This window comes from Agelaius phoeniceus, chromosome Z (genome assembly GCF_051311805.1).
Source record: "Agelaius phoeniceus isolate bAgePho1 chromosome Z, bAgePho1.hap1, whole genome shotgun sequence".
Taxonomy (NCBI): Eukaryota; Metazoa; Chordata; class Aves; order Passeriformes; family Icteridae; genus Agelaius; species Agelaius phoeniceus.
In genome coordinates, this window is record NC_135303.1 from 60019028 (window position 1) to 60031341 (window position 12314).

General features: G+C 36.3%; 1 protein-coding gene across 3 annotated transcripts in view; it reads left to right on the forward strand.

Moving 5' to 3' along the window:
* PIP5K1B (phosphatidylinositol-4-phosphate 5-kinase type 1 beta) overlaps positions 1–12314 on the forward strand; it is a 96872-nt gene that overhangs the window by 74569 nt on the left and 9989 nt on the right. For all 3 annotated transcript variants that reach the window (XM_054651795.2, XM_054651791.2, XM_077171040.1), the window contains 4 exons: positions 29–77; positions 541–625; positions 4927–5082; positions 5833–5977. In XM_054651795.2, coding sequence (XP_054507770.1) covers positions 29–77; positions 541–625; positions 4927–5082; positions 5833–5977 — 435 coding nt within the window. The remainder of the gene's footprint in view (positions 1–28; positions 78–540; positions 626–4926; positions 5083–5832; positions 5978–12314) is intronic.

The following is a 12314-nucleotide window of genomic DNA, read 5'->3' on the forward strand; positions in this document are numbered from 1 at the left end:
GTTCTGATTTAGTTTTTTACATACCTAGGTTAATGAAGAAGCTGGAACATTCTTGGAAAGCTCTTGTTTATGATGGGGTATGTAGATTTTATCAATTTTTTAAACTGCTGATATTTTAGCTGGTGAACCTTTGACTCATGTTGACCAGGAAGAAATTTGTTCTGGTACATTTGTTGTCTAACCTCACCACATGGTTTGAGCTGCTGCTGAAATTTTCCCAATACATGCTCTGGTTTTATTTATTGAGCTTTCAAATAACAACTAATAATATTAGTTTGTCCTTATAACTTACACAAAGTCTAGCCACCCAGCAGAACATTGATGAATCTATAACTGAAAAATATACATAATTTGAAAAGAAAATTCAAATGCTTGGAAGATTTTGCAGAATATAGTTGTATAATTCATAACTCTTAATGGTAATGATTCACTAATTTTGACCATGCCCGAAATGCATAATATAGTTCACCTGAGGCGTCCAGCTTCTTCTTGACACCTTACTTGTGGAAAATGTGACTGATATATTTTTTAATCTTGTAGGATACTGTTTCAGTTCACAGACCAAGTTTTTATGCAGACAGATTTTTAAAGTTTATGAATGCAAGAGTTTTCAAAAAAGTTCAAGGTAAGACAGTAGTGACATACTTTTTTAGATATTTTTTATAATCATAATCTTATAATGCTCCTGTCTTTGCAATGAAACAAGCCTTTCTTCAACATCATGTAGCACTTTTGTAGCTCCAGTCAAGAAAATAAATTTCTGACAATTGGGATTTTACTCCATTAGTAAAATTACAGAGAATTATGTACTATATATTTTTGTCACATCAGGGCTGTCTAAAGTTGGCTTCAGGTGACCACCTAGACACTCTATCACTCCCTCTCTTCAACTAGATGAGAGGAAAGGTATAACAAAAGGTGGGTGGGTTCAAATAAGGACAGGGAGAGATCACTCACCAATTACTATCCCCAGCAAAACTAACTCGAAACAGGAAAATTAATTTAGTGTCTTACTAATTAAAAAAAAACAAAAAAACCCCAAAACAAAAAACACCCCAAAAACCACCAAAAAACCCCCAACTTTAGAGAAACCTTCATACAGGCTTTTTCCATCAGAAGTTCAGATCAGGTTTTATTTTCACTACTTTTTCTACCACTGGTAGAAAGTCATAGTGGCCTTTGTTGCTCTGCATGTTGTCTAAAGATGATACACTTTTCTAAAGATAATTGAGCCTGTGAACTCTGAGCCTGCCCATGAAAACCAGTGTTAAAGGCCTGGCAGATCAGAGCAACAAACGTGATTATGTGTAAAGGCATATGAAAAAGAGGGAAAACTGATACTGCAACAAGGAGGTTGAAATGTATATGATAAGTATTTTGTGAAATTCTAAATAAGAAAAAGAATAGGATAGATAGATGAAAGGAATGAAAGGAAAAGGCTAAGACTAACAATACAAAAACAATTAAGATATTTTAAGTAGAATGAAGGAATCTTAAAAAAAAAAAAAAAGAAAATTTGAATTAACCCCAAGTAGTGATTCCCTGTATGCATGATATGTTATGGCAGCTTTTCAGGAAAATAAAACTTTTTGGGAGTCTTACAAATATTAATGAATTGATGGATAATTTCTCTATAAATTGACCCTGCTATTGAAAGGAAATTCAATTGGAGGTGTTGTAAGTGCAGAGAAGGATGGTGAAGGGGGGACAAAAGAGACCTGGAAAAGCTTGAGAAGTGGACCCATGGGAACCTGATCAGGTTCAACAAGTCAAGTGCAAAGTGCTACATCTGTGTTGGGGCAGCCCCAGATACTAGCACAGGCTGTGGGATGAACAGATCAGAGCACTCCTGCCAAGAAGGACTTGGGGGTGCTGGGGGAGGAGAGGCTGGACATGACCCAGCCATGGGCACTCACAGCCCAGAAAACCAAACATGTCCTGGGCTGCATCCAAAGCAGCGTGGGCAGCAGGGCCAGGGAGGGGATTCTGCTCTGAGAGCCCACCTGCAGGGCTGCATCCAGCTCTGGGGTCCCAGCACAGGAAGGACACGGACCTGCTGGAAAGAATCCAGGGGAGGGTCAACAACATGACTAGAGGGATGGAGCCCCTCTCCTATGATGTCAAACTAGGCAAGTTGGGGATGTTCAGCCCAAAGAAGAGAAGTCTATGGGGAAATTTTGTAGCAGCCTTCCAGTACCTAAAGGAGAATTACAAGAAGGCTGGAGATGGACTTTTTAGAAGGGTATATAATGACAGGACAAGAGGCAATGGCTTTAAGCTGAAGAAGGGTAGATTTAGGTTAGATGTTAGGAAGAAGCTATTTACAAGTGAGGTTGATTAGGCACAGGAAAGGTTGCCCAGAGAAATGGTAGATGCCCCATCCTGTGAGTGTTCAAGGCCAGTTTGGTGGGGATGTGAGCAATCTGCTGTAGTGATAGGTGTCACTGGGCTCAGCAGGGTTTGGAACTAAACGATTTTTTATATTGCTTCCAACACATGCCATTCTGTGTCAACTGCTGAGATGTGTTCAATGTGTGTGCAGTAAGAAGGTCTCTAATAAATATACTGGCAAGGCAAAGATGAGTGCTTGAGGTTTGATGAGGTCCAGGCAGTTCTTTGGGGAAAAGCTGTTTTGATTATTGTGAGCAATGAGGTTTCTTTCCAACAATTATCACAAGTGGTATAAAACCTTACAGTAAGACATACAGATTAGGTGTTTTGAATAGTGTGCACACATACTAACTTGCTGCTTTACTACCAGATTATTTTTTAAACACATGGAGGTGATGCTGAAATTGCATCTTTTTTTTTTTTCCTTTCATTTTAGTAAGAGAATGGCTGGTTTTGATTACTCTGTAGGACAAAGTGTTTTCTGAGTTGAGGGTTTATTTATAAAGCAGTGTTCTTGACAAATAAGTATTAACTGATGAGCTAGAATTATCTAGTTTGTAGAGGAACTTGTACTTTAAAATGGATCTGATTTAGCAGTTTCATAATCCTGCTCATGGAAGTGTATTTGCTTTGGAGTTTGAGTGTTAAAATGTGGAATGGTCACTCGGCTCAAATACTACAGAAGAAGTATTAAACATATGCATTGTCTTAAACTGATAGAAGGTGTTTTGCAAATACTTTTTGACCAATGTTATGCTGGTCTCTTAACATTTTCATTAGTTATCTGAAGTGAGAAACAATTCTGTGTGGACAGAGAGAGAACAAAATACAAACAAACACTAGGACAAAATAAGATTTAAGTAAACCAAAAATTATTACAAATACTAGAATAAACTAACAATTTAAAGTGTTCAAAGTTAAATCCTTTGTACAAGATTGATTAATAAGAAAATAGAAACAACTGATGTAATGTGACTGATTGATTAATAAGAAAATAGAAACAACTGATGTAATGAAATGTGAAGCAAAATTCAGCTTAAAGGAGAAAGCAGCCTCCTGAGACCCAGTTCTCTTTAAATCTTAGAATAATTTTGCCAAAGAACTGGTGGGAGTTCTGCTGTCTGAGACAATACTCAAAGGAACTTCTCTGCATTGATAAAGAATAAAGAGTGTCTGCTCCTTTCTACTTGACACTCCCTCCTGTTTGACAAAATAAATATCATATATCTTACGTCAACATCGGCGTCTTTTTTCCCCAATTCTTTCTAATTCTGGCTGCTCGATTTGTTCCAGGACAAGACACAATCTGTTCGTATTTGAAGCCTACAATGTACAATGAAAATATATCATGCCTAATTTTCTCTCTGATCTTAATTAATCTGTCTCATTTTCCCAGGCAATTGACCTGTCTAAGTATCCTACTCTTATTGATTTCCTCTGTATACAGGGCTGTTAATGCACTTTTATACAGATTAATGGTTCAAATGCATTATTCTTTCATAAAAAATTAGGAGTCTTCCTGCCTTCAGGAATATTATTTCTAAGCTTTGAGTCAGACATTTCAGTTTAAACACTTTAGCCCTGTTCTGAATCTGTTTTTTTCCCCTAGTGCACGGAACAACCATGCATAATTAACAACAAAAACTTAATAAGTGGCTTAATAATTTAGCCTTGGGCAGAGGCTAGCTCAGCAACTCTCTTCTATGTTCTTTTTTAAAAATACCCTGGAACTATGTATCTAATTCTTTCCTTCAGTGTTCAGCCAAGTAACTTGATGTGTTTAATTTGAACTTTGTAGTAAAGCAATGAAAGAAATGTTATAGTGCATCTGAAGTAACTTTTCAGCCAATGCATGGAGATCAGCAGCCAGCAGCTGAAGAACACTAAATTAAATAGCTGGCAACCTTTCGGAGAAGAACTACAGAATGGGGGTCACAGTTCAGTAGTAGTGCCAATGATCAGTTGTAGAGTTTGATTCAAAATGCTTTTTAAATAGGCAGGGCCTGCTAAGACTTATAAAAGAAGTGCTGATACCTGAGTGTGTAGGCCATCAAGACTTTGGAAGTGTTTATTGTATCCGAAAATAAATGTTTGACAGATGAGTCTGAAGTGGAAATTCTTCAGTAGCATTACATAGAAGTAGTTAACAGCTCAAAAAAGAGATCATAACCTCTCCAAATACTCCAAACGTCTTTTCCATTTTTGTATTTTCTGGATTTTTTTTCTGTATCGTTCTGTCTCTGATTACATGGGCTGGTACTCCATAGAAGCTTTTTAAATCAGTGGTGCCAGTGACTTGCCTTATTGTCCTATAATAAGCAGTAAGAAACTGAAAAAGACAAAAATGCATCTCTTGCAGATGAAATAACAATACCTAGTTTAAATGTAATGTTTTTTAAGTAGGTTTCTGGATATGTTCTTCATCTGTATTCAAAACCTTTATTTTCTATATGGCTTACTTTTTCATTTGCTGTTAAAGATGTGTAGGGAGATAAGATGACATCATTCAACATCTATGTTCATTTGGTAATGCAGCTCTAAAGCCTTCACCTTCAAAGAAACGGTGTAATTCCATCACAGCCCTAAAGGCAGCATCACAAGAAATAGTGTGTGCAGTTAGCCAGGAGTGGAAGGATGAAAAGCATGGCATTCTTGCTGAAGGACAAAGTTATGCCAGCCTTGATGAAGAAGGTACGGACTTTCAAATGAACAACCTGAATTATGTTATTAAAAATTTTGTATAAGCTCTAGAAGTCCTGTAACTAGAACATTACTAGTATGGCTAAACTCTCAAAATAAGAGTCAGGTTATTCTTAGGGAGAGAGTAGTTAGTAATATTTGTCAAGATGGACCTTCAGAAGCAAGACAAAGTCAGAACCAAAGTTTGTAGTATGATGTTAAACTTTCAGATTTCAGGACATCCTGAAGAAAGGTATTCAGGCCAGGTAGAAAATTTTGGCCAGAGACAATGTTATCCTTTTCACTGACCTCTAAAGAAGCATATCACATTAAGTGTTTTGAAGCTCAGTTCATGTTCCCAGATGTTTTTTTAAGAGATACAACTTTGCCCCTTTCAGAACTTGCCTGAAGCCCTGATGAAAGCAGAGCCAATTACCTAATCCAATCTGATAAATGAGCCCTGGGTAGCATGAGAATAGTCCTCAGACTGAGAAGAATTCATAACTCATACCTCTGTTTAATATTTGACTTTGGAGTTACTCTGTATTCTGCTGAATGTACTTGTAGCAGCTGAAATTCACTCTGTAATATGAAAGAGTGTGGGTTTGGGCATATGAATAATACCATCTCATCAATTCAAACATTAGGAAACTTCAAGAAGCTTATGAGGGCACTATGGGACTTGATGTACTTACATGAAGATTCTTGGGCTAAATTTAAAATTAAGTTTGTTAACATTGTTCTTTATTTCTGCATATGCAGCACTAGGTTCACACCACCAGCCGGATCTAGTGCCAAGCACTCCGTCTCTGTTTGAAGCAGCTTCCTTGGCAACCACACTTTCTTCTTCTTCCTTGAATGCAGATGATCACTGTCAACGTGATCAACCTACACTCTATTCTAGCAGGTAAAGGCTAGAATCCTACATGTTAGAGAATTTTCCTCTGTTCTGCTAGAAGTTTAACATTGTGCTCAACAAACGGGGGCTCTGCAAAATAAGAAACAGAAGGGGCAAGTGTCTCTGTAACTCAGTCCTTAACCTTTCCAGTGAAGGAGGGGTGCCAAAAGGTTGTAGAATTTATAATGTATTTGTTTGTAATTATACATATTGTAATTGGGAATCATGAAATAGAAAGCATAAATGTGGTGAAAAACGTTATATGAATTTTTCTTCATGTTCCAAAACTAAATTGAATATCTAAACTTTGCTTGGGCCTTAAACCGTACCATAAGGTCAGGGTAGGAAGTAGTCCTTATAACTTGGCTGTAGATAGAAACAGCTGCAGAAAGTGGTGATGTGCTAGGAAAATGAAAAATTGTTCTTTATTCTGAATGTACAGTGAATGTACACTGAATGGTCTGCTTTAAATTCTTCCATAACAACCATTTTCTGAAGTAAATTTCTGTGAAACTTCATCCACGGGTGTGCTTAGAGCCTGTTTGATTTTAATCCGGAAGTATAAAAACAGGAATGTCTTAAGAAAAGTTGTGCAGATGCTATTGAGCCAGGTTAAATGTGATTTGAGTTGTATTTGAATATATTTCAGCTGTGTCAGTTCAGTACCATGCTTAAGCGAGAACATCTTGCTGGGAGATTGTAGATGCCTGTATGCTCCCTTGTGAACCTGAAGTGTGCTGTGTTGTGTCACCTTGCCTGCTTGCAGATCTCTTTACTGTGCATTGAGCCATTTCTTTGCCTGTTTTCATCAAGAAGGGTAGCAATTCAAGCATCTTGAATATTGTTTGGAAAAATTTGGACTGAACTCCTCAATGTATAAATTTGACAAACACACTAATGTGCCAAGATGTAGTTCTTTCCTGTAAACTGCATGTTGCCCAAAAAATCAAGTTATTTTAAAAGCAATCTTGAGACAGTAGGTTTTTACATCCTGTTAAATATTTGACAACTGTATTTACATAAAAAGTAAAATGACTTGCAGCATTACTCGATGATAGTGATATTTACAGCTTCCACTTCCATTATGTTGAAAAAAATTTCACTGATGTGGCATCTTCTATAGGCCTGATAATTTGCTATAAAAATTGGAATGAAGCATGTTTTGGGGTGTAATGAAGATGAAGTTTTTATTGCAGAACAAAAATTTTTCTGCACAAGCTTTAGGAAATAAAACTACTGATGAATAAGCATTAGTAGAAATAGATCTCATTCACTTCAACTTATTTACCTATAGGACTTCAATATTCATGATCTTTCACAAAGTTTTTTCTTTGATAGAAATAAAGTTATAGAGTACTTTAAGCATCAAATAAAAATACAGAACTGCTTTGTATCAGCATCAGTCAGGAAAAGCAAATGGTGAAGTTGTCTGAATAAAGAGTTCAGATTTAAGGTGTTTCAAATATTCCTTACTCTCTAAAAAATTAACTGTAAAGAAAATCTATAAGTAATTCTACTATATTGTACTGTAAACATACTCCAAAATAGCAGGGCTACACTATGATTGCACATCTAGACTCATTTACTTCCCAGTAGTGATGCAGTCAATTAAATAACCTCTAATGCAAGGCAGCTATGTGATTAGCATGGGTATCTTAAAAAATCAGGTTGTTAGTGTCTGCAGTCCAGGTATGGACTTCATCATCATGAGAGGGCACATTCTCTGACAAATTAGACCTGGTACCAGCATTCACAGATGTGTGGTTCTCTCCACATCTTCTGCCGAAACATCTACACTGTAGCCAAGAGATCTGCCATAGGGGCTTACCAACTAACATCTTTGCTGGTCTAGGTATGCCCTCTTCAGCTAGGGCCTGGAGGCAGTTTTTAATTCTCATTATTAGTTGTGTGTGTCACAATTTCAGTATGTACAATTCATGAGGATTAGCTTCCCTGTCATAGCTAGGAGTTAAGAAAGCTGCAAAGCATGCTCAGTAATGAACTAATTTCCATAAGATTCTGGGCACCTGCTGTTTTGTGCCCACTTTTTTTGGCATCAGTTCAGGGAGGTCATTCCTTCTTCTTGGTGCTAAAAAATATATACATCTAAAGTTTTGCTTATGTTTTTATGGTTCACTCAAGGAACTTCAGTCCTCTCATAAAAAAAGCTAGCAGGGAAATAAACCCACAAAAAACCCCCGTGCTACAATGATGCAGCGAATTGTAGATTCAGATCTGAGTTTTTTCTTGCCAGAGTTCTTCTTTTGAATATTAGAAAATTATGTGATGCAGGACTCATCATTTTACCATTTGTCTCTGATAAAACAGAAAGCTTGGAGCAGTCTTTGAAACAAAGCCTGAATTAAAGATTTGTTTACAAATGTGAGCCTGTCTTCAATCTTTAAATATGTAGTTGACTATGACATTCTGCTTTGTTATTTATTAGAATTACAGTTTGGCATCGTCTTCATCAGGCTTTTTTATTGTGATTCAAAGTAACATAGCACAAAGTAGAGAGTACATTAATTTGCTTGTAACCTGTCAGAAATTTCTGGTTTAAGGTAATAAAGAATGAGAGTCCTGTGTGCTTAGTAATAATGTGATATTTGTACATCTCCTTGACTCCTACTAATGAGTAGTATGTGCCCATACTACTTAGAAAACAGATGGTATTATTTTCCTCATTAAAAAGAGAGTAATAATACTTTTCGATACCTTGAAGCACACACCGTATTTCCTATTTGGGTTTTTTCTTCAGAATTACCCTCTGTTATCCAATGTAATACTTCCCCAAGGAGAGGCAAATGGCTTATAACATAAGAAAGGTGATCAGCACCCTCTCTCCTTGAGAGTGCTCAGCATCTGGGGGTAGAAAGGGAGAAACTGCTGCTGCTGAGGTTAAGCAGACGGAGGTGACTTGCTGAGGTGGAGCCAGCTCTTGATGCTGTGTCTTGTGAGGAGGGCTTTTGTAAAGCTGTCTTGGTGCAGGTTAAAACTAGCATAACTAATTGGTATATAGTGCAGAGAAGTGTTTAGGGACTTATGATTAAAGTGAAAAAGAGAGCAGTCATAAACATACAACTTATTAGGAGTGTTTTTCCAGGCTGCAAGCTGATTATTTTCACCAAGTTATTCTTCAGTTGCTGAAAAAGTAGAGGAAACCCAAGGTGCTATCCAGACAGTGTGAACAGGAATTAGTAAAAATGAAAGATTCATGGAGAGTGGGAAATGGCTGTATTTTTCAGCACAAAAAGGACTGGATCTAAAAACAGAAGGAAAAAGAAAAAAAAGACAATCATGACATATGCTGTTCAGTAAATGTAGGCCTTCTTGTATGTCAGAAGACAGCTGGTATCTTTTCCATGAAGCTGTTTCTCAGTCAAGTGGTTTTATCCTAAGTAATCTCAAGTATTCCTTTAGTAAAAGAACAGAATTGACAATTTATTGCTTCTATTAAAATTTTCAAATATTTTCTATTCCCCAAGTAGGTTTATATTTGGTGCAGAGATATTTTAGTACCTAAAGGGTCTGTTTTCCACTAGAAAATGTAATTATTAGTCCAAAACTACTTCTTTGAAAGGGTTTATCTGTTTTATCTTAGGAAATGTAATACATATTATATTAGGGATTATTTTTATAGCAGAAGTGATAACAGATATTTTCCTCTTCCAGGAAAAGTTTTTCTATTTAGTACTGATGAATTAAATTAAAGATGACAAATCTGAATGCCCTAAGCACTGTGACTCTTGTCTCACTTGACATGGCTTTTAGAATTGCAAAGAGCTGAAGAAGGTCAATGGTGCTTCTGGAAATGTTTGAAACTTGCTTTAAAATATTTCAAAATGTTTCAAACTGTAGATGTTTTACAATTCTTGTTTAAATAGCCCAAGAATATAGAAAGTATTCTTTCAATATATTTTTCAGCAGGTCTCATGGGACTCTCCAGTCCCAAACCCAAACAAAATCCCATGATGGTTAAAGGGGTGCTTTACCTCCCTCTTAAGAGCAATGCCAAGATGCTGTGATCTATATAAGGAGGACTGCTGAATTCTTCTGATACATCTGAGCCTAAGAAAAAAAAATCTACATGAAATCTATTTCTTCTTTCTCTTTATGCATTCTATACCTCATTTCTGGAAGATGTATATGTAGTCTGGACTTCTGCCTTCTCCTTCTTTCTTTCTTATCTATGTATTTTTCAATTTTTTGTCTTACCTTTGTATTGCTGTTTCTTGGTGGAGACCACTTGGAATTTTGGAAGGCTTTGAGGGATTGTGGGTTTGTTCTCCTACATAGTCAAGCTTCCTGAAGCATCCAGACCTTAAAATGCTGTTCTGCTATTTTTTTCCAGTGACAGGGATTATAGGTTTTTTTCTGTTGTAAGGAATATTAAGCACCCCTTTTGCCAGTTGGTGTTCTACATAAACAAACTTTTGTGTGTTAAATTTCAATGTTCTCTCTGTCCACACACTACTGTTAGCTTCTGAAGCTTAGACAACTTTGTTTGAATCTGATTCAAAGTGGACTAAATTCACACATGCTTCATGATTGGGTGGAAGAAAAAGGCTTGAATGCTCAAAGACTATGAACAGATGCACTGAGTCACTGGGGGTATCGCCATGGGAAAGAAAATTTGACTATGATTGAAACAACATATAATTGTTGCTTAAAGTAAAACAAAGCTTTCCCAGTTCTCTAATGATGGAATTATTTTTGCTTCTTTTTTTCTTTCTTAATTAAGAACCAAGATCAAATAGAATGTTTTAGCCAGAGGAGGGCAACAGCATAGTTGAGCATGCTCCTTATGGCTGGTCATTACTGAATGCAAGAAAATACCTGTAAAAGTGTTTGGGTTCTTTTGGGTTTTTTTGGGTTTTTTTTTGCTTGGTTTTTCTTATTCAACCTAAGAATTAAGGATGAGAACTCAGTGCACTGTAGAAACTGTATTAAAACTCTGTTCCTTTAAACTGCTCTTTCTGAAACACTGTGTGTGAGGGGATTTCACTTCTTTCCTGTGCCACCCCCAATATCGTTTTGCCTTACCAATCTCATTGAAATCAGGCTGCATTAAAACTGGCAATAAATGTAGCTATGATAATGCTATTGAAGAAATTTGAACTTCAGTTACCAACTGCTGACAGCATGTGTATTGCTGTTAAGAGATTAATTACAAGATTTTTGGTTTTACTCTTTTACACTACTCAGTAGAATTCAAGTTACACATATGAGAATAATGCTAAGTCAATGGGACCTAGGTCATCCAAGTACAAGAGAAATAGTCTTGCTTTTTAAAAAATGTCAAGTGCATTACATGATAAAAGGAATGTAATGTGGTGAATGTAAAGACCTGTTCCAGTATGACATTGATTCATTATTTTGTTGAGCATTTGAATCCCAACTTTACATGCTAGTTTCTGCATGTTGAATTGTGCATGCTAGTTTTGCCCTTTCTGAAGTTCTGTCCTATCTGAAATATACTTAAAATAGTACAAAGAGAGGGGAAAATTAGTCATAGCTGGACTGATGGCTGTAACCATGTCTCCATACCAAGTCATAATTCAGAATTTTTGCTTTTCACCTTGTCTGTAAACAGGTAAGAATTTCTAAAATATGTCCCTGCAGAACTGACAGTTGAGTTTTCAAGGCAGCCTGGAGCCTAATTTCTGGCAGCTAGTAAGATATGCGATAAGGGACATCTGAGTCCGTTAAAACACCTTTGAGAGTTTCGGCTTTGTTGACCAAGTGTGTTACAAAACGAGATTTGTGTGGAGATGCATTTGCAGTTTCACATTATTTCTGTAAGGCAGAGAACAAAAAATCAATCAATGAATAAAGTAATAGAATGCACCTGCTCTGTAAACATCACTCCCTTGCATAGGTGTACTAATTACAATATACTCTTGTTCTCCCACTTTTCCTTCTGAACTTATGGCTGCTAGTAAACTGTGTCTGCATGGAAAAATCCAATGTTACTAATGTTACAATATGCCTAATTGCTTACTCTTTTTCCCCCATTTTGAATTACAAAATGCTGCCAAAATTTACACCATGCGTAATGTGGAAATAATGCATTTTGAGATTAATGTAATTATGTGACATTTACTGTGACACAGTTTAATTCATTAAATAAATATTGAAACTCAGTAATAGCATTACTTTCTGATAAAATTTTAGTAAATGCGAAAATAAATTGTGCAATTAGTCAAATATGAGCTTCCTGTTATCTAACCATTGCCAACATATTTGTTTATTTGCATTCCTTTTTTCCAAGTATTTTGAAGATTTTCATGTTTAAGAGAGAGACTTATTTTAAAATTTTCAGTTATGACTGAGCTTTGTAACTTGG